The sequence below is a fragment of the Neomonachus schauinslandi genome, chromosome 7 (assembly GCF_002201575.2).
Source record: "Neomonachus schauinslandi chromosome 7, ASM220157v2, whole genome shotgun sequence".
Classification (NCBI taxonomy): Eukaryota; Metazoa; Chordata; class Mammalia; order Carnivora; family Phocidae; genus Neomonachus; species Neomonachus schauinslandi.
This window is the reverse complement of record NC_058409.1, coordinates 30,628,452-30,650,803: the sequence shown is the minus strand read 5'-3', so window position 1 is coordinate 30,650,803 and position 22,352 is coordinate 30,628,452. Positions and strand designations below refer to the sequence as shown.

General features: G+C 54.0%; 1 protein-coding gene across 5 annotated transcripts in view; it reads left to right on the top strand.

The window, feature by feature from the left end:
* Positions 1-22,352, top strand: part of NRG2 (neuregulin 2) — a 176,692-nt gene that overhangs the window by 133,513 nt on the left and 20,827 nt on the right. For 4 of the 5 annotated variants that reach the window (XM_021701878.1, XM_021701877.1, XM_021701875.1 and 1 more), the window contains exons 2-4: positions 6,933-7,104; positions 12,248-12,366; positions 21,666-21,786. In XM_021701878.1, coding sequence (XP_021557553.1) covers positions 6,933-7,104; positions 12,248-12,366; positions 21,666-21,786 — 412 coding nt within the window. The remainder of the gene's footprint in view (positions 1-6,932; positions 7,105-12,247; positions 12,367-21,665; positions 21,787-22,352) is intronic. The other variant, XM_021701879.1, reaches the window with a different exon arrangement.

The following is a 22,352-nucleotide window of genomic DNA, read 5'->3' as shown; positions in this document are numbered from 1 at the left end:
AACAGATACCGCCTAGCTGCCCTGGCTTGGCATCAGGGGATAAGGAAGCCGAAGCCACCAGATACCCCATGGGTGGCCCAGCTTATGGCAACTGTGGAGGTCTGTCTGAAGGCTTACAGGACCCATCCTCAAGGGAGATATTTCTGTGGCAGCCTGGGTCATCCTTGAGAGATCTTCCTTATATTGTTATAAAGCTGCCAAAGGAGATGTCCCCTACAGCCCCCCTCCGGAGAGCCCTAGTCCTGCTGCTCGGGTGGGCACTGTGCCAGGACGAAGGGAGCTGGATGGCTGAGGAGCTCTCAGGGAGCAGGGTAGCTCAGCAGAGAGGGCTGGGTCTGAGGAGGAGACCTTAGGGGAGGTAAAGGGAGGGCTGCCCAACAGCCAAGGGCCACCCAGGCCATCAGCTTGCTGCCTGCCCTTCCACCTGTGGGGAAGGGGCAACCACAGGCAAGCAGGGTATCAGGGACAGTCACGGGACCCCCTTCTTGGGCACACAGATCTTCCTCTGCCTTCTGCCTGACGTCTCTCATCTGGGTACTCTCCTAGGTGCTGGGGGACCTTTGAGAGTCCCTTCTCTGTGTGGGGAAATACAGATCCTCCGGACTGTGGCTCTTCGCTTTGGCTACAAAGCTGAATTTGTAGAGAAGTTTATTGCAGTATTGTTAATATTAGCAGAATGTTGGAGACGACCTAACCGATTCATCGGAACAGCGACACATGATACACGGACATTAAAATGATTTAGATTTGTATTTCTAGATTCGGGAAAATGTTTTTACAATATATTTACTAAAGGGCAGGATATAAAACATTTTAGAAAAGTCTTGCAGGAGGTATTTGTAAACGTTGACAGTGGTTTTTTTCCCCCTGGTGGTAACTGAATGGATTTAAATGTGCTATTCTTTTTCCTGACTTGTATTGTGTAATTTTTCTACAATAAAAATGTATTTCTTATGTAACAAAACAATAACAGAGAGGGACAAACTAAACTCCTTGGTGGGTGGGTGGGAGGGGCTGCGTCCTACAGGGCCAGACCATTTCTGTCTGGGACAAAGCACTGAACCTGGCGTACAGTAGGCACTCAGTAAATGCATGCCAACTGACTTGCAGTGAGCGCCTGCCCACAAGGGTTGCTGCAGGTCCTGCCCTGACAAATCCCATCCATCCCAGGAAGCCTGTTCCTCTGCTTGTTTTAGCTCTGCCCCAAGACACTCGTGGGACATGGTACAGTGATCTCCATCCCTCACACTAGCACTGCATTCTGGGCCCTGGGCCATAGAATAGACCCAGACAATACTAGACCCAGCTCAGAGACAGAGCCCAGGCAGGAGTCAGAGCCGACCCGCTCATGTCTTCCGCTCCATAAGCGCTACCTCTGGGCCCTCAAAGGGCTCCTGACGGAACAGCCTCTTAGCCTTGTCCCGAACGTCCCCAGGGGCTGGTACTGGATCCAGTGGCTGGGAGCTACAGTGGGAGAAGCCGTGGTGGCTCAGCTTAAGAATGACCTTAAAATGTACAGGGTGAGGTCAGGTCATTCCCCGACCTGTAGGCCTCTGATGTGTTCCCATCACATCTACCAAACAAACCCGGGCCATCTTGGGGAGCTTGTCCATGTTCATCACACAGAAAGCCTAAGGAGGCTCTGGGCCCAGGAGTGAGGGTGCACAGGTCCCGTGGGTGTTGTCGTGAGTGCCACCTCAAGGGTGTTCTCTTTCCTGCCCCCTGAGCCGCTTCCCCTCGAGGGACTTGCCTGATGCAAAAAAACTCCCCAAAACCAAACAACAACAACAAAAATGCAGCCTGTTCTCAGAGTCCTAGTCCCTTTCAGAAAGCCCATGTTTGGCTTTCAGAGAGCTGTGAACTAAGATTTCTGTGAACAGGGACCAGGACTAGACACTGTTTGAGCAGGAGGCATGGTTTTTAGTATTTTAGATGAGTCTTGTGAGGAATTGTTAATAGATGCGAAAGAAGACTCTTTGTAAAGAACATGGCAAAAAGGAAAAAAAGAACATGGCATGATTCAAATGTATGGTTTTTTTTGTTTTGTCATCCTTTAGACCAGTCCTGTTGACTGAGGAATATAATGCAATCCAAATATGTAATTTGAACTTTTCTAGTAGGCACATGAGTTAAAAAAAAGGGAGGGGGCAAAACAAATCCAGACTTCTCACCCTGGCTCACACAGCCCCACATCAGTCACTGGGCCTTCCTCTCCAGGCTCCCCTCATACTAGCCCTGCCTTCTAGAATCCTCCAGCCACGTGGGCCTCTTTTAGCCCTTGAACTCACCAAGCTCATTCCCACCTCGAGGCCTTTATCCAGCTGCTTATTACTGCCTCATAGTCCCCATTGATCATTTGCTGTTGTCTCTCCTCCTCACTAAAACTCAGGTTCCCTAAGAGCAGGAATCTTATCCGTCTTGTTCACTACTGTATACTCGGGGCTCAGAACAGTGCCTGGCATACAGTAGGTTGAACGAATGAACAAATGAGGAAGAAGTGAACTAGACAGCGTTGTTCTGAAGTGAGGAGACTATCAAGAAATGGCTGTCAGGTCACACAGAATTCTCACTAGACAGAGTGGGCTCCTTGTGATCTGGATTTTCCCTTGGTGACAGGGAATGCCTCTGGAGCCACCAGTTCCTCAGGCCCCCTAACTTGGGGTCATGCCTGCTGTTTCTGGGGTCAGTCTGTATGTCACCATGCCCTCCCCATCACCACCACCATAAGCAGCGGCCCCAGGCTCTGTGCATAGTATCATACTGGGACTCGTGTAGGGAAACAAGGTAGCAGAGTGACCACCATTTCTTCCCACCAGGTGGGTGGAGGGCAGGAGGCCCCCTTGTCTCAGAACTGCAAGAAAGGTCAACACTCCCCGTGCAGCGGGGGAGGCACCCTAGAACTTGAGAAGAGCTCTCTGTGTCCCCAGTTCACGAGAAGGAGGAGGAGACTAGTTGGAGGTCATCAATTGACCAAGAGGCTGTTAGATCACTGGGTGTCAACCCAACTTTAGAGGAAAGCCACCCATGAAGATGTTTTTAGTTTGGTACCAGTCATTGAACTGTATACTTACAATATGTGCGTGTTCCTTTATGTTATATGTGTTTTTAAAACCCACACACCCAGACTCGCTCTTACAGGTTCTGCTTCAGAATGTCTAGGATATGTTCCAGGCACCTACATACATTTTAAAGCTTCCTTTGTGATTCTCAGTGGCATCTAAGGTTAAGAACTATTGATAAGGAGGGGCGCCTGGGTGGCTCAGTCGGTTAAGCGTCTGCCTTCGGCTCAGGTCATGATTCCAGGATCCTGGGATCGAGCCCCACATCAGGCTCCTTGCTCCTTGCTCCTTGTAAGGAGCCTGCTTCTCCCTCTGCCTGTCGCTCCCCTTGCTTGTGCTCTCTCTCTCTCTGATAAGTAAAATCATTTTTAAAAAAAGAAATACTAATAAGGAATTACTAGGGACCCCAGAGCAAGAAGATGAAAAAGAGTGTGATGTAGTTAAGGGGCAAGGATGCTGAGACAGGACTTCAGTCACACTTAGAATAATGATGTTCCAGAAAGTCCAACAGACTGATAGGTTAATACACATTAAACCTCTGGGTGTCCAAAAAAGTACCCCCAAACCAGCATTCAAAACCGTAAGAAGCAGGTAATTGGGAAATATATATATAGCAAAAGGTTAATAGCCTTAATATTTATTAAAAAAAACAACTCTTACAGATCATTAAGATGAGCACCCAGTAGAAAAACAGAGTACAGACATGAACAGACAGTTCAAAAAGAAGAAATACAATGAGCCAATACATTTATGAAAAGTGGTCAGCCTCACCAGGAATCAAATAAATGCAAACTACAACAACAAAGAGACGTTATCTTTTGCCTAGCTAATTGGCGAAGATTAAATATGTGATAATACCTCATGTTAGTGAGGATGTGGAAAAAACAGGCACTGTCATTCACTGGTGGGAGTGCAAATTGGTGTAACCTTTCCAGAAGGCAATTTGGCAAGGCTTAAAGCTGAGGAAGATCGCATACCCTTTTGATGCAGCAATTCCCCTTTTAGGAAGATTGCCCTAGGAAATTATTGTGGATAGTAATAAACAATAATAGCTAACCTTTGTTAAATGCTCTGTGCAAGCCAGACTTTACGTGCATTGTCTCATACAAGGCTTACAGCTACCATCCCATGAGGGAGCAGCTATTATTATCACCCGTATTTCACAGGGGAGGAAACTGAGGCACAAAGGGATTAGGTCAGTGACCTGAGGACACAAAGCTACTAAGTAGCAAAGCCTGGATTTGAATCCAGGCGGTCTGAGTCAAGAGCCACACTGCCCATCCACCAGGACGTGCTGGATGTGTGCGAAGGGTGAACACTGCGTGCACTGAAGGGGCATGATGCGTATATATGCTGGACCAAGCTGGGCCCATTTGAAATGAGGTGGCAACGGGGAGAAAACACGCTGAATACCCCAGGATAGGAACTGGTTACGTCAATTATGATACGCCAATAAAGGAATATTATGCAACCATGAAAAATGAGAAAAGTATGTGTGTGAACACTGGGGGTTTTTGTATATGCATAAAATGTCTCTGAAATGATACAAAAGCAATGGAAATTGGTTGCCCCCTGCAGTCAGAAGTCAGAGGCAGACTTGTTTTTCAAGCCATATACCCTTTTACACTTCTTTAAAAAAAAATTTTTTTATTTATTTATTTGAGAGAGCAAGAATGAGAGAGAGAGAGAGCACATGAGAGGGGGGAGGGTCAGAGGGAGAAGCAGACTCCCTGCTGAGCAGGGAGCCCGACGTGGGACTCGATCCAGGGACTCCAGGACCATGACCTGAGCTGAAGGCAGTCGCTTAACCGACTGAGCCACCCAGGCGCCCCTTTTTACACTTCTTAAATTTTGAATTATGTGAAGATATTATTAAAAGGCATATATATGTGTGCACGCACACGTAAGTTATGTTCTAGAGCTATTCCATGTAACTTTATTTCCTTGAAATGCTGCTAAGGACTCTGAGAAAAAAAGTTCTAAGACCCTTGCTTGGAGAATCATCCCAAAGTCGGTGATGCTACTTCTTTAACTCTGTTACCCACCTGTTCCCCAAACTGGTTTGCTCAGGGAACCCTTTTCTCAAGTAACATCTATGATCATCTCTCTGGATATTCGTGGCCAATAGAAGTCAGTTTGGGAAATGCTATCGTTAATAGTTAATGCCGAGCTCAAAGGCTTACATTTCTTTCATTAAACAAAAGAAACGTGTTACTGACGCCGATCCTATTTATTTACAATGCATGTGTATGTGTGTGTATTTTAATTCTGAGTACTAGGATGGTGGATGATTTGGTTTTCTTCTTTTATCCGTCTGTATTTTTAAATTTTCTAAAATGAACAAAATCATTTCACAAGCACTGTTGTTTTTGAGTCTATGCAATATCATTTTGAAGCTTCAGGAGCCCTTTCTCTTTCTGCTCTCTTGGCCCGGGCACCCCATTCCCATCTACTGCCTGCTTACAAGCAGCCGTTCAGGGGTAGGTTCAGGGAGGGGGGCCTAGCCATAGCCAGGCCCTCTTGGCGGCCTTCGTCCAGAGTCAGCCGGGCCGGGACCATTCGGTCCCCAGACAACTCCCTGGCCTAGCAGACCCTGGCTTCTGCTGTTGGAAGAATTTCAGTTATGTTCTCCATTTCCCAAAAAGAGACACAGGCTGTAAAAGCAGACACCAGCCTTCTACGGGCCTGATGTGTTGCAAATGCAGATACCTGGGCTTCGGTCCCAGCTCTGTGGCTGCCTGGCTGTGTGACCTTGGGCAAGTTTCTTAACCTCTCTGAGTCTCATCTTCCCCATCTATGTCAGCAATGACACTTGCCTCACAGAGCTCAGGGACCGAACGAGAGCGTGCACGAAGGCATTGTGTAACCTGTAAAGGGCTGTCCCTGTGGAAATTATTATATGCCCCAGTAGGGAACACGGGCTTGCCCTTACCTTCCTGAGAACAGAGTACTTTTTCCTTTTTTTTTTTTTTCGGTTGTTGGGGGGACGGGAGCAAGGAGATGAAGCATGGGAGATCTGGGCACGTGGAAATAGAATTCTGTGTAAGAAAAATGGGAGAAGCCTCTCTGCTTGGCATTTGCAGGACTGCAGCCCTAGTTGGGCCTGTGTCCCCCAGTGGAGCCCCAGGCCTTGTCCCCCGGACAGCTGCTCCACTGGACCCATTCTAGTCAGCCCACCTCTCTGGACCACGTGATTCTCCGAAGCCACCGTGCTGACGCTGCCTGGCTCACCTCCCTTCCTGCCCCTTCTAGCACCTTAGCATCCTTTAGCCCTTAGCTAAGTTAGCTCTTCCCCCAGCCTGGATTGGGGTCGCTCCTCTAGGTTTCAGCACCTCCAGGCCTCCGCGTACCATGCTGTGATGTTAGGGCCAGATTACAGCTTTCCTGACGCGCTGAACTTTCTGCGGGCAGGAGCTGGGTCTATCATCTTGGTCCCCTGTGTCCTCTGGGCCCAGCATAGGCCTGGGCGTCTGGGACAGGAGTTAGAGCATGAGCACCAAAGTCAAGGGGACCTGGGCTTGAATCCCAGTGCACCCTGAGAAAGTGCCTTCACCATTCTGAACCTCAGTTTTCCCCATCTGTAAAGGGGTTTCATCACTTGCAGTGAGTTCCTGGGGTTTTTTTTTCGTAAGCTAATGTATGTAAAGCTCCTAGTGTCATTCCAGGCGGGAGGGAAGCTCCATAGGTAGTAGCCACATTGACAGCATTGCAGACCCTCTGTGACCGAGGACTTAAGTGGGAAACGACCCCCGGGGGGGGGTGGCTCCCCAGGCCACCCTTCCCCCTCCTAAAGACAGTGGCCCTCCCTCCACTGCGCACGCTTGGCTCCGCGCCCCCGCCGCCATGCTCACCTCCCCGCCTTGTACCCCACAGCCACCCGGCCCAAGCTGAAGAAGATGAAGAGCCAGACCGGACAGGTGGGTGAGAAGCAGTCACTGAAGTGCGAGGCAGCGGCGGGCAACCCTCAGCCCTCCTACCGCTGGTTCAAGGACGGCAAGGAGCTCAACCGCAGCCGGGACATTCGCATCAAGTACGGCAACGGCAGGTGAGAAATGCCCCTCCCTCTGTCCAACCAGCGGCCCTGCCTCCTCCCTGAAAAGGGGGGGCCAGTTCCCGGTCCCCCTTCCTGGCCACACGGCAGCCCTCCTTGCAGCTCTGGGTCCCTCTGGTTATGGCAGCCCAGCATCTTGCCGACTGTAGATGCTTAATGAAGGCCTCTGGATGGTTGAAGGCAGTTTGATTATCAAACTCAGCGTTACCTGTGGAAGTCCCCTGTTGTCCCTAAAACTTCTCGAAGGACCTGCCTCGGGGTCTGAAAGCCCACCATTTGGCAACCTTTGGTGGAAGACGGACTCCAGGATGCATCTGGGAAGTCACGAGTGATGACTCCAACCTTCCTCTACCACCAACTCTCTCTCATCACTTCGCTTCTAGAAACTTTCCCTCCACGTCGCGGTGCCTGTCCTTCCTCCAGCTCTCGTCCGTCCCGCTTCTCCCCTCCACCATCAAGTAGGGTCAGTTGCCTGTCCGCTGACTGCACCCTGTGGTCCTCTCCACGCCTCCCTGCCCTGCTGGAATCTGCCTTCTAACTACACTCCGCCGCCTACTTCGGGCCCCAGGCCTCCAGGCCTCTGCAGCCGCTGGCGTAGCAGCCGCCGGCTCTGCGGCCTCTGGGGCTGCCCCCTGGGCCCTCTGTGCCTCTAACCACTCTCTCTCTCCATCACCGTCAGTGCTGGAACTTTCCAGGCTTGGGGGCTTCCCTCTTCTCCCTCCCACCCTCCCTCTCCACTTGGGGGTGACTTTACCCTCTCCTAGCTGATAACCTTGTCCCTAGTTGGATGCCTTTATATATATATATCTGAGTTCCAGACCCATGCTGCCAACTAAACACTAGATCCCACCCCTGAGAGGCCCCCAGACAGCTCTAACCCTGTGTGCCCCAGTCTAGCCTCTCCCCTGCGTCGTCTCGGGCCCTGCCGCACCCTCCTGTCTCCCCTCTCGGCAGCGGCAGAACCAGACGGCCCACTGCCTGGCACCTGCCCCCATGCCATCCCCACCAGCAGGAGACTCCCTGCTCTCCTGCTTCCAGCTTCTTTTCCCCCGCTGTCCCACTCTTGGCCGTCCCCATTCTTCCTGGGCCACAGGCCCCTTTGTGAGTTCGCTGTACGTAACACACGCACATGGAACATCAGCTGTGGGCCAGGCACTCTGCCCAAGGCTGGGCCTACACCAGAAATTGAACTACGCATGGTCCCTCCCTACCTTCACAGAGCTTCTAGTCTAGCTCCCAGTCCAGAAGGTGGTAGAGGCCTCCACCCTGTCTTCCGAAAAAAAGGTGCCTTATCCACCCGGTTTTGCTTACAGTTCTAGAGGCCCGCTGGCCCCTGTGACCTTGGCAGGGGATGATCTTTCTAACATGGATGCATATCTGATCATTCACCCACTTACGTGACAGATCTTGAGAGCCTGCTGTATGTCAGCTAGAGCCCAGGCCTCAGGCCCTTCCAACTCCCCTCTTCCTCACCTCTAAGTCACTGCCATGCTCTTCCCCAACCCCCCAGTGCTCCTGATCCCTGGTCTTTTCCTTTCATGATCCCGGACTTGGGCCCACGCTGTTTCCCGTGCTGGCAGCTACCCCGCCCCCCTCCCCAACTTTGTCCCTAGCAAAGTTCTCCAGGCCCAGATTAAATGTCATATCCTCTGGGACACCTTCCTGAACCCTCCAGGCAGCTCTTATGGTCCCCTCTCATGGTGCTTTGGAAATGGTTTCATTGCATTTTGGGGGGTTGTCTCTCCCTGTAGCACGAGAGAGCCTCAGAGGCTGGCTGCCGCTCATATACACCCTTCTGCCCTCTAAGGGCCTGGCAGGGACCTGCATTCAGTGTTGAATGAATGAGGATCTTGCAGGACCAGCCCCCCTCTCCTGGGTACAGGGTAACACTAAGACTGGACAGCCTTTGGGTTGACCTAGACTTTGAGCAAGTTCCTGTCCTGGTCAAGCCTCAGTCTCATCTGACAAACGGGTTACCCGGTCCAGAAACAGGGCCTTGTCAGGTCTTTCTGCCCTGAGTATTGGGGACCCCTAAGAGCCTGAAGTGTGCCCCCTGCCCTCTTCCTATTAGGGCCCTGTCTCACTTGCTACAGTCCCGAAACATCCTCGATCCATCTATCCCGCCCCTGGGCTCCCAGCAGTGAGTTGACGGGGTGGAGGAGTGAGCCATAACGGAGAACTTCAGATTCCCTCGCTGTGGCAGAGAGGGCCGCCCCTCCACACGCACACACACTTCACCTGGCATGGGAGCCAGGGACGTGAGGAGGAGTCTCCTTGCTGGCAGAATCTTCTCTTTCCTTCCACCCACACTACAGCTTGCTCTCTGCCCATCGTAGCACTCCATCTGCCAGGCCACACTCCGTCGTGACCAGGCTCTTGGGCTACAGAGGCCGCCTCCCCCAGTAGCTGGTGCTGTCTCTGGGGCCGCCACACTGAGGTGTCTCGCCCAGGCCGTCCTGTGCCAGAAGAAAACCAGCCCCCCCCAAGCCCTGGGCGCAGGGCCCTCCCCTGCGGAACCACATGTTCCCTTATTTATGAGGGACAAGCTACAACAGGCCCCTCAGGCAGGCAGCGGGAGGTAGGCATGGAGGAAAATGTGCGAGTGGAGGATGCGGCCGCCCAGATCCCGTCCCTGCCGGCATTAAACTGGCTGGGGGCGGGGGGGCATCTGTCGCAGGGCCAGGCCTGAGTCAGTGTGGCAGGCGGGCATCGGGCCTACCAGGAAGGTGGGACAGAGTCCCGAATCCTCAGCGTTTCCGACTGGAGCTAGGAGTGACAAGAGAATGTAGCGGCCCCTGCTCCTTCAGGGCTGAGAGACCCAGAGAGCCCCTACCCTGCAGCTCTGACCCCAGGACCTCTTCTGCAAGTCCGGGACGCCCTCCCCGGCACTGGCCAGATCACCACCCAGCTGAGAACGAAGGTGCCTGCAGCCAGCAAACCGAGGCGCCCTTGTTTCTGTCCACTCGCCTCTTGTCAGCTCCTCAAAGGAGAGGCATCTCCCTGAGCCTTGGACCGACTTTCCACAGGCCTCACAACCTTCTGTGGGAAGGCCTTCCTCCCATTTCCAGCCTTTATCCCTCCAGAGATCTGCGAGCCTAACTCCACCTTTCCTGCTACCTAGGATGTGGTGTAAGGGGAGCTCCTGTGAATTCAGCTGTGGGTGACAAGGAGCTTCTGGCTCTGTGCCCCCTATCCTCTGACCCTGCAACCCTCAGGTGGTCCCCTGCTCTGCTCATCTAGTGTCGGGGAATTGCTGGTGGCCAAGAAGTGAGAGAAGCCTGGTCCTGAGGCCGCTGGGCTTTGTGGCAGCGGATTAGCTGAAGCCAGGAAGGAGATTAGCTGAAGCCAGGAAGGCAGCGGATTAGCTGAAGCCTCCAAGGCTCCGTTTAATGAAGAGAACGGACTTGAATTGACAGAAGAGGACTGTAGGCAGACACCAGGCCAAGGAGACAGAGACTGGCTTGAGCTGGGAAGGGTTGGAGGGACGGGGCGGTCAGACAGCTGTGGCCGAAACATCGGTGAGGACATCACCACAGCAACAGGGCCTGTTGACAAGACAACCCCATGGACCCTCCTTTGGAGGATCTTGGAGTGAGGAGGTCGGGGAAGAGGCCCCCCGAGGCAGCAGTGAGCCCAGGAAACAGGTTCCCAAAGCACAGCCCCAGTGGGGGTGGGGGTCAATTCTCTGGCTCCTGCACCCGCGGCCCAGCCTCGCCTCCCCTGCCCTTCCCCCGTCAGCATCACGGCTCTATTTTTCATCCCTGGGCTTAGGACAGTGGCAGCTGGACTACCCTACCTCCTGTTCCACCACCCCTCCAACACGCTACACATATTCTGGGAATCTGGTGTCTTAATTTGGGACTAAAAAGAGGAGGTTACATCATGTAAAGAAATTTTCATGCTACTTCTTGTTTCCCCCTGGGGCCCAGGCTGGGCCACTAGGCTTTATCCAGAGCTCAGAGGGGCCCCAGGCCCCTGAGGAGCCCTGGGGCAGAGGGTGGGATGGGAAGGGTGAACAGACCCCGCAGAGCCCAGGCACCCTGGGGCAGGGGCAGAGGAACCCTGGAAAGGAAGGAGAGGTTTGGCAGGGTCTTCGGAAAGAAGAGGGGAACCAGGGCCTGGTGCCCTGGAGTCACACACAGCCCATGGTCCCTGCCCAGGCCTGGCCCCACAACTCTCGGCATGCAGGGACGGGGTGCAAAGCCCTTCGCAACGGAGGCTAGCCCCCAGCCTCTGGCTCTGGGAAATAGCCCATGAGCCCCTCACCAGCTCCAGCGCCTCGTCCACCTCTGCCTCTGTCTTGCCAGGCCCCTTCGCACAGGTCCCGAAGCCCCTGTAGGACTCAGTTTCCCCATCTGTACTGCCTATCCATCTCCCCGCTAGCCAGGAGGGTCAAGTCAGGCCATAAGGACCAGGATCTGTCTGTTCCCTTGAGGGATCCAAGCTTCCAGCTCATAGAAGGCACTCAGTAAACAGTTATTAAATGGATGGATGGATGAAGGAATGCATGCATGCATGAAGGAAGGACGCTAAAGCCCCGGGGAGAAGCCACAGAGTACCCCTAGTGGCAGGGCTGAGGTGAAGGCGGGGGGAGCCACAGGTTGAGACTGGGCGGCTGGACACAGGTGCCACGGGAGGCTGTTAGCTCAGGGGCCTGCCCCGGGCCCTGGGGACGGGCCTTCCGTGTCTAGAGCGGCAGGCTGCCGCTCCCAAGGGAAGGCTGAGGAACTGGTGAGCAGTGGCTGCCCTGTTTTGAGGGGCACACTGGGACTGGGGGAAGGGACCCTGAACGGAAAGGAGAGAGGTAGCCATGTGACTGCCTCAGGAGACCCCACTTTCCTCCCCCAGAGAAAGGCTACAAAGAAGGTCCAGCCCCGGGAAAGTGGGCAGGAGGACTCGCGGATCAAGAACGTACATGCAGCTGCTAGCTCTACCCGGTGCTCTCCTGAGCCCGCAGGTCTCCCTGCAGCTCGGGGAGCTCAGCATTCCACCTGGAGCCCAGAATCTTCTTCCGATCCACCCTGTGCAGCCACTCTGGCTCTGTAGGGAGAGGTGACCGCTGGGTGACCGCTGGGGAACCACAGCCAGCCTGAGCCTTGGCTCACATCTCTCCCCCTCTTATCCCCTCCCTAACCAGAAAGAACTCACGACTCCAGTTCAACAAGGTGAAGGTGGAGGATGCTGGGGAGTATGTCTGCGAGGCTGAGAACATCCTGGGGAAGGACACGGTCCGGGGCCGGCTCCACGTCAACAGCGGTAGGTGGTCCCCCCTCAAAGGGAGGGGTCCTGCAGGGGTTTGGTGGGGGCAGGCCAGTTGCCCCCCAGCCCTCAGGAGGCCCGCACATGATCCATCTTGCACTTGCCTCCCCTCCCTCCTGCTGCTGCCATATCAAGCCCCAGGATCTGGGCCGATTCAGAGAAATGCAGTTGAAGCATAAATGTTTAGCTTTGTTATCTGGGCCTGGAAGAGCCGCCAGCTCTCATTTTAAATATCCTGAAAACTAAACATTTTGAAATCAGGAGGTGGGGGTAGGGGAAGGATATTTTTAGAAGGCAATTATGGGAGGCTGGGCTGCCAAGAGCGGGGCTCCAGGGAGAGGCAGGCCCGGGGCGTGTGGGAGCTGACTGCCTGTTGCTTTGCCGGGCCCCCAGGTTCAGGCAGCCCGTCTCCCCGGGGCCACGGCCAGGAGGCTGGGCTGTGTTGGCTCCTGCGGGCAGCAGACCCTTCTCCCACAGGTGGGCCTTTCCCTTAAACACATGCAAGGTCAGAAGCCCACGGCCGCCACGGCACCCTTAGCTTCCCACCTCCCCCGTGGCAGTCCAGTGTTGGCACGCAGGCAGCCTGCTTTCCCTTGGCTGGAAAGTGGCCAGAGCTGCCTGTCCTCAGGCCGCACACTTCCACTCTAGCCCGGGAACTCCAAATCCCACAGATCGCTCTCCCCCTCCCAACACCCACACACTGAGCATACCATTCGGCTACCTGGTTCTTTGGGTTCACTTCCAGTCCTGCCCCTGTCAGTCTAATCCTGCAGCTGCCTTCGCCTGCCTGTATAAGGCAGCCCTCCAGGACTCCCGAAATCCAGCATTATCTAAAGAGAATGTGGAACGTTCCCTGCCCCGGGACCCTCAGAGGAAAACCTGGTGCAGACCCGTGAGGGGCTCTCTGTGTTCTCCCAGCCCCTCAGGCTTCTCGCCTCCCTCGCTGCTGTATCTTAAAGGTCCAAGCCTCCAAGTCCTGGTCTGTCTTCTTTCTGGATCTTTCTCACATCTGTACTTCCCACTCCAACCCTACCTCAGAGGCAACCCGGCCCAGGTTTCAGCCCTATTTACCTAAACCAGAGCAATGGCCTCTTAAGATGCTTTCGTCTTGTCATGCCCCCACCCTGTGGTGCCACAGAACAAGAACTTCGTCCCACAGCCTAGAACCCACCAACCTGGCCCTAACGATCTTTCCTGTTCTTATTCTTCCTCTCGTGCTATCTCTCCCAGGCTACGGTCCGCCCCGACCCCTCCCTCCCACCACAGTGTCATTCCCAGCTCAGGTCCTGCTCCCAGGTGGAATTGTGAGCCAGGAGTGGGGAGAGCGGGGATGGTGCCCTCTCCCCAGGAGTTACAAGGAGAGCTACTGTTTACTGAGAGCTTGCTCCGTGCCCCCTTCTATACGATCTCTTGAGCTCTGACAAACCCATGGTGTAGCTCATAATTTATGAGACTGAAGCTCAAAGAGGTTAAATATTCTGCCGCACATCTAACTGATGGTTAAGGAGAGATCTAGACCATGTAAAAGTAGGTAGCGAACACGGAGACCGTGAGCTCCGTGGGGCTAGGTCTCGCCTGACTGCCGCTCTCGCTCAGGGCCTAACACAGTGTCTGGCTCATAGTCAGCGCCTGGTAAATAATATAGAAAAGGACTTATAACCTGCTCCAAGGCCTTTACCGACTCCCACGGGCCCCGGGGGGGGTACGTGCCCCCCCCCCACCGCTCCTCCCCACCTGTCCCAAGCCCAGGAAAATGGACCATGCTAGGTGTCCAGCGCCCGTTACCTCTAGCCATAGTGGGCAGACATTCTTAAATCCATTTTGGACTTGACGTTTCTTGTTTTGTTCAAGATTTTCTTGGTTAGAACGGGCAGGAGGGGCACCTGGCCGGCTCAGTCGGTGGAGCATGCAACTCTTGATCTCAGGGTCGTGAGCTTGTTGGGTGTAGAGATCACTTAAATAAATAAATAAATAAATAAATAAAAATACCCAACAAGAACCCAACTTAAAACTACTTAAGGAACGTACTTATTGGTTTATAAAACTGAGAAATCCAGAGGTAGAACCGGGCTCAGACACGACAGAGTCCAAGTACTCAAATAGGGTTCAGGATGCCCTCTCCCACGGTGTGTTGTACTCGTTCTCTCCTTCTGTAAAATGGGCTTCTCCCATGTTTGGGGAACAGATAGGGAAGAAGAGACCATGGCCTCAGACAGCTCCAGGTTTCACATCATCCCGGCCTCCCACCCAGGGAACACAGACAGCTCTCCTCTGCATCCTTCCCATGACCCCAAGGATGGGTGCCAGTGGGTCCTGCTTAGTTCATGTGCCCCGCTTGGCCCAGTCACTGGCCTCAGGGGATGGGGGTGGTATCCTTGCCAGGCTTGTGAGCGTGCCAAGGGGATAGAGAGGCAGAGTCCAGTGAGGGATGGCCCTGCCCGAACTACACGGGGTGGTGGGGGGGCTTTCCTAGAGGGGTGCTGTCAGCAGAGGAAGAGGGCAGGGCTGCCATGCAGAAAACCACAGTAGCAGCCTCGCTGCGGTGCTGGCCTTGGGGTCTGAGGCTGGAGACCATTGGAAGATCCCCGTGCCCCACAGGAGCTCCTGTCTGCACTCAGCAGCCCCTGTTCTGATCGGTTAGGGACCGGGGGGCTGCCCCAAGGGCTCCTTGCCTCTCTGCCCTCCAGCCCAGCATGAGAGCAGCTGGCCTGAGCCACACAGAGTCCTGAGCTTTGGTCTCTTCCGAGCTCTGCGAGCCTGGGAGACTTACTCCACATCACTTGTCTTCCATTTCCCCAGCTGAGGCTGAGCCGGATGATCTCTAGACTCTTTCCCCGTAAAATCTGAAGATTCTGAGTTTGGTATTGAGACGGACATCCTGTGCACCTAGCCCCCACCACACACACACACACACACACTCACACACTCACACACTCACCCCACCTCTTCCTTGCCCTGTTCAGTCCATGGCAGGCCCCTACCCTTGACATGGGATGACGAACAGGGCCCCTGTGGGGGCGCCGTTTCCACAGGCAGAGATGCCCAGGCTCCTTGTTTACCCATGGAGCCCAGAAGACCTGCAGCAACCACACCCTGGGGCGGAGGTGGAGGGCGGGTAGCGGGGAGCTGTGCCTGCCCCCTGTGACTCATCCCAAGGTGGGTTGGCTTGGCCCGCCCAGGCCCCAGGGAAGCCAGGGCCACAGCGGTGGGGTGACCAGAAGAGGGCATGGGAGGGCCCAAGGAGCAGTGGCCGTGCCAGGGGCATCGCTGGGACCCTGGCGGCCTGCTTGGGCTCTGTTGCCACGGAGCTTGAGGCTCCTTCCCCGAATCGGAGCAGACCCTGCTTACAGTCACAGTTCTGCCAGCTCACAAGACACCGCCTCCCTGGTTGCCTGGGAGGAGGAGGAGTCAGCAGGACATTTGTGGGGCTTTTAATAAAACAATCAGCTTGGTCCAGCCCACCTCGGAGTTCGAGAAACCAGCTGCCTCATCCCCAACTGAAAGAGAACTTGGGAACGTCCTGAGGTGGCTGTCCCAGTCCCAGGATGTCCAGCTGGGCTTCGCTCCGCCCCAGAGCGGACGCAGATTTGACCTGGGGAGTCACAGGACCGCGGAAGCCCTGCAGAGGCTTCTGGGCCTGTCCCTCACCTGGGGGCTTAGAAAGGTTCGCTGTACACACACACACACACACCTGCTCTCTCACTCACCTATTCAGCAAGGCCTTACTCAGAAGGACCAGGTTCAGAGCTCTGGGGAGTCATAGCTTTGGCTCCCAGCGAAGTCCCTCAAAGTTCCGGGCAGGACGCCAAAACCCAAACTGAAAGCATCTGCCTGTCCTAACACATGAAAGAGGAAAGGCAACTTTACCCACAGGAAAGGGGGCATCCTGGGCAGGTGGGTGGGAGCTTTGATGAAGGGAGATCACTTGATCGGGGCCCTGAAAGGTAAGTGGAGGTTCCCCCATGAGCAGTGGAGAGGAATTGCAGCAGTCAGCAGCAGGGAGAGTGTCTCCTGGCCCTTCCCTCAGAGCCTCCGAAAGCTCACGCCCACCAAGACGCTGATGGCTGGGGGAGGCCTCCTGGGTTTACCCTTCCAGGCATTTTTAATTTTAATTCCAATGTAATGTACATGCATTATATCAGTTTCAGGTGTACAATAGAGGGATTCAGCCATTCTGTACCTTACCCTGTGCTCACCACAAATGTACTTCTCATCCCCATCACCTATTTCACCCATCCCCCCACCCACCTCCCCTCTGGTCACCATCAGTTTGTTCTCTAGAGTTAAGAGACTTCTGGGTTTTTTGTCTTTTTCTTTGTTCCTTTGTTTTGTTCCTTAAATTCCACATAGGAGTGAAATCATATGGCATTTGCCTTTCTCTGATTGTATTATTTCACATAGCTTTGTACCCTCTAGATCCATCTACGTTGCAAATAACAAGATTTCATTCTTTTTTATGGCTGAGTAATATTCCGTTCTATATCCCATCTTCTTTATCCATTCATCTATGGATGGATACTTGGGCTGCTTCCAATTTTGGCTATTGTAAATGCTGCTACAATAAACATAGGGGTGCACATATCTTTTTGAATTAGTGTTTTCATATTCTTTGGGTAAATACCCACTAGTGGAATTACTGGATCATATGGTAATTCTATTTTTAATATTTTCATACTATTTTCCACAGCAGCTGCCCCTGTTTACATTCCCGCCGACAGTGCATTAGGGTCCTTTTTTCTCCCCAACCTCACCAACACATGCTGTTCCTTATGTTTTTGATTTTAGCCGTTCTTCCAGGCACTTTTAAGATTTTATTTATTCATTTGAGAGAGACAGAGATAGAGAGAGAGAGCACGAGTGGGGAGAGGGGCAGAGGGAGAGGGAGAAGCAGACTCCCCACTGAGCAGGGAGCCCGTCGCTGGACTTGATCCCAGGACCTGGGATCATGACCTGAACCAAAGGCAGACACCCAACTGACTGAACCCCCCAGGCGCCCCCCCGGGCAAAATCAAAAATTTTTGAGGTATAACTTACAGACCATAAAATTCACCCTTTTTTTTTTAAGATTTTTTCAATTTATTTGACAGAGAAAGAGAGAGCACAAGTAGGCAGAGTGGCAGGCAGAGGGAGAGGGAGAGGGAGAAGCAGGCTCTCTGCTGAGCAGGGAGCCAGACATGGGGCTCGATCCCAGGACCCCAGGATCATGACCTGAGCCGAAGGCAGCCGCTTAACTGACTGAGCCACCCAGGCGCCCCAAAATTCACCCTTTTTAAAGTATATAATTCAGTGGCTCTTAGTATATTCACAAGGTTGAACAACCATCACCACTAATTCCAAAACACTTTCATCACCTCAAAAAGAAACCCCATGCCCGTTAGCATTCACTCCCCATGCCCCCACCCCTCTGCTTCTGGCAACCACAAATCTATTTTCTGCTCCTATGGATTTACCTATTCTGGACTTTTCATATAATTAGAGTCATACAGTATGTGGCCTTTGAGGACTGCTTTCTTCCACTTACCATAATGGTTTTGAGGTTCGTCCATACTGTAGCACATACCAGTACTTCTTTCCTTTTCGTGGCTGCATGATACTCCATTACGTGGCTAGTCCACATTTTGTTTATCCCAGTCAATGATTTGGGTTGTTGGGTCATCCAAGTTTTTCCCCATCTGGGCTCTCATGAATAATGCTGCTGTAACATGCAGAACAAGTTTTGGTGCGCACACAGGGGTCCAGTTCTCTTGGGTATATACCTAGAAGTGGAATTCCCTGGCCATATGGTAACTCAGTTTAATTTTTTGAGGAGCTACCAGACTGTATTCCAAAGTGGCTGCACCATTTTATATGTCCCCCAGCAAGGTATAAGGATTCCAAATTCTCCACATCTTCACCACCCCCCTGGTTCTGGTCCATCTTTTTTATTATAGCCATCCAAGGGGGGTGTGAAGCGGCATCTCACTGTGGTTTTGATTTGCATTTCCCCGATGACCTTCTGGGAAGATCTGCGTGTAATAGGAGACAATGCTTTAGTCTATGGAAAAGTTATCATCAGGCCAAGTTGACCAGACAAGCTCCTGGATGGTAGAAGGCACCTTACTCCGAAAAATCAGATGTTCATTTGCTCCTGACAGATATCTGTAAATCCTTGTTAGGCACCTGTTACGGGTCACGCGCTACTCTAAACACTGGAGTTCATTGGTGAACGAGACAGACATGGACCCTGCCTAGATGGAGCTTACATGCTGGTGGAGGAGCTTGGCATTTAATCATGTTAGAATAAGTACTTTAAGTACAAGTGTATGCAGCTAAGAGAAAGAGAAAGGGAGGAGCCCGGGCAGCCTCTCTGACACACTGGTATTTTGGAAGTCCTGGACAGGAAGACCCCTAGCTTGTTAGAGGAGCTGGACTAAGCCAGTACAGTCTGAAGATATTTTTTATCTTCACCCCAGAAGATACTTCAAGAGAGGGACAGGACATGACGTGGGAGAGGAGTTGGGGGCCTTTATGCTGAGGGAAAGTGGAAGCCACTGGAGGATTTTGAGAATGGAAGTGATTGATCACTTTTACCTATTTTAAAGACCACTTTAGGGCGCCTGGGTGGCTCAGCTGGTTAAGCGACTGCCTTCGGCTCAGGTCGTGATCCTGGAGTCCCGGGATCGAGTCCCGCATCGGGCTCCCTGCTCGGCAGGGAGTCTGCTTCTCCCCCTTTGTTTTCCCCATCCATCCATCTCCGAGGCTGTCTACCTGTTCACAGGGCTCCGGCCACATGTCTCCACCACTTACAAGACAAGACCACTTTAACAGCAGGAAGGCAAAAAGGTGAGAAATGAAGGCAAGAGTGAGGGCAGAAAGACCAGTGAGGAGGCTGTTGCGGTCATCCAAGAAAGAGACCGTGGAGGCCTGGGCTGGGAAGTGGTGGAGACATGTGGCCGGAGCCCTGTGAACAGGTAGACAGCCTCGGAGATGGATGGATGGGGAAAACAAAGGGGGAGAAGAAATGAAAGATGCTTTGGTCCCAGCATCTTTGGTCTTTGGTCTATGCTGCTCAGTCAGTGGGATGAGTAAGCCTGGGGAAGCAAGTGGCCTGGCAGATGATCAGGAGCCCCGTTTGGGGAGACTAGGGGCCATCCCAGTTGGGGGGTCAAGGGAGCAGCCAGACTCTCCAACTTGGAGTATAGATGTCACCTTTACTTCCCCAAACGTGGGCGGACACAGTGAAGAAAGACGAATATGCTGACAAGGGAGCATAGACCATGCTGCCTTGGGGGGAGTCCAGCGCAGGCCATGCATCCCAGCTGAGGCCCCATCTTCCTTCAGGAGCCGTCGTCTGCCTCCCAAGGCCTCCATGAGCACAGACATACATGTGGACAGGCCCAAGTATACGGCTGTGGCCCCGGCCACCATCCTCCCTGCTGTCTACTGCTCACTCAGCGTAGCTGTGGGCAGTCTCTGCCACCCACGGCCACAGAGGTAATCAAGCCTGTGGTCCACAAGCCGAGACTTCTCTGCCTTAGCCAACACCCACGAGAGGACCCAAGCCTGTGGTCCACATCGTATCTGCATTCGCCTGCTCATGTCAAGCCTTGGCGCTGACATGTTCTTCCACGGGGGTCTAACTGGCTGGTGAGAATGCTCAACCAGGTGTCAGGAGCCCTGCGGCCTTGTCACATCACACACTGACTCTGGCCAGGCATTCCCCTGCCCCTTTCCTTCACTCCTCCTTGGCAACGTAACCGAAGGGCAGGGCAACCTCTGGTGTCCTCCAGAGCAACGGATTTTGCAACTCGCAGGCAGGGTCACCTCAGCTATTTCTCTTGTCTGTCCCTTTCTTGGTTCTCTGGGTCTCCCTGACCCAGAGTGGGCAGCGACCAGCAGAGGCCTCCTGTCCCAGCTGAGTGTGGCGGTGTGTGTGGGAGGAGACCTCCGCAGGGGTGGGGCTCGGTGGGGCCAGAGCGGCCACAGGCACGGTGTGGAGGGGAAGGTGGGAGCTGGCCCTGCCCGCCGGGTTTTATCAGCGAGCTCCTCAGACATATACAGAGGCAGAGCTGTGTATATACTCCCAGTCCCCACGCTCCATCTGTCTCCCACATGTCTAAACACTGAGGCCGCCAAGTGCCTGCCCTCCTCCTCCTCCTCCTCCCCCTCCTCCTCCTCTCAACCCCATCACCACGGGGAGGGGGCGGGGAGGGACTCGGTACCCCTAAGGAGACAGGAGCAGCCGAGGTAGGGTGGGCCACCTCAGGCAGGAGGCCGCTGCTGAGTGGGAGCAAGAGATGCTAGGAGCCCCAGAGGCTGAGGTGCTACCCAGTCTGGATACGTGGCCTCGGGCATTAGCTAACAGACGAAAACCAGCACTAGGGGCAAGACTTTTTCCTTGAAACCAGGTTTCTGGATGCCATCCCCTGAGGGGAGCAGAACTTGAGTTATTTTCCTTTAGCAAATGAATCTGAGCCATCAGATGGGCGGTCTGGGTTGGCAGCCTGAAAGCCCCGTCTCACGCTCACCCAGTGTCCACGTCCCAGCCACCCTGCAGGCCTCTCCCCAGCCCACCTCCTCTCCAGCAACCTGACCTCCAGGGTTTATAGCCTGGGCCGTCGCGGCCTGGAGGCTCCCTTCAGACACAGCAGCTGCCTGAGTGGGGGAGGATGGGGCTGCCTGATGGGGGCAGAGGCAAAGAAAACCCTGGGTGCTTATGGAGAGGGGCATAGTGGCCTTTGTAGCAGTCCTGAGAGGCTTGTCCCCTCTGACAAAGGAGGAAGACGTGGGAGCTAAGATTCTCCTCATGTCTCTTGAGATCTTAGAGAACGAGTCTCCAGAAGGGGCCATTCCCCTCCAAGCCACCTCCTGGCCACCTTGAGATCCCAAGCAGTGCAGATGGATGTAGAGGTCTCCTCCCTGCACCCCACGAAAGACCGCATGTCTCATCTACCTATGGTGGAGCCCCCAGAAAGGCAGGAATGAAGTGGGCTCTTATTCCAGTAGAAGGAATATTTCCCGCTAGCTTCTCATCTCCTCCCAAACAGAGAAAATCGTCATGGCCTTTGGAGGTTTGGGTACTTCGGCCCGGACTACACGTGCAGGGTGGCGCTGGGCAAACTGTCAAAGCTCCTGGTGGCCTCCCCTTTGCCTTGCTGGTGACTGGGAGGAACCGCCAGACCTTCCCTCTCAAGTTATTCCTGCGGTTCCTGATCTTCCAGCTCTGAGATGGGCCACGAAGGGCCAGCAAAGAGGTGGTTCCTGGGGCCCAGAGGTGGTCTCAGTGGGTCACTGGCACGTGTCTCTCATACCTCCAGTGAGTACCACTCTGTCATCCTGGTCGGGGCACGCCCGGAAGTGCAACGAGACGGCCAAGTCCTATTGTGTCAATGGAGGGGTCTGCTACTACATCGAGGGCATCAACCAGCTCTCCTGCAAGTAAGTGACTGCTGGGGGCGGGCCGAGGGGCGAGAGTAGGGTGAGAGAGGCTGGGGCAGAAGCCGAGGGCTCTAGGAAACGTGCGCTTCAAGCCACGGACACGGGGTCCCCAAGGGGTGTAGACAGGGAGGTTTGCCCCTCTCCCTAGCCCTTTCTGGGCATCGAGGGAGCTGTCGACCCTCAAGAGCTTGGGGCTTCTGCAGTGCCAGTTCCTCAGGCCCCAACCCACCCCACCTCCCAGTGTCCACCCTTTCACTAACACCTATTAGGGAGATGGGGATGCCAGTCTATGCCCTAGGCACTGGGCACTGGGTTCTCTCTCTCTCTCCCCCTCCTGTGCTCTCTCTCCCCTCCTGCGCTCTCTCTTCCCCGCCCCCCGTCTCCCCCCCCCATCTCTCAGCAACTCTCCAAACTGTGTTCTGATGAACATTTCCCAGGGTGTGTCTTTCCCAGCAGTGAAGAGCTTGGCAGGGTCAGGCAAAGCACAACTCCCAGTGCCCTTGGTAGTGAAGGGTCTGCTCTCCTAGCCTTGAGGGGAGACGAGGACTCTGCATCCAGTGCTCACC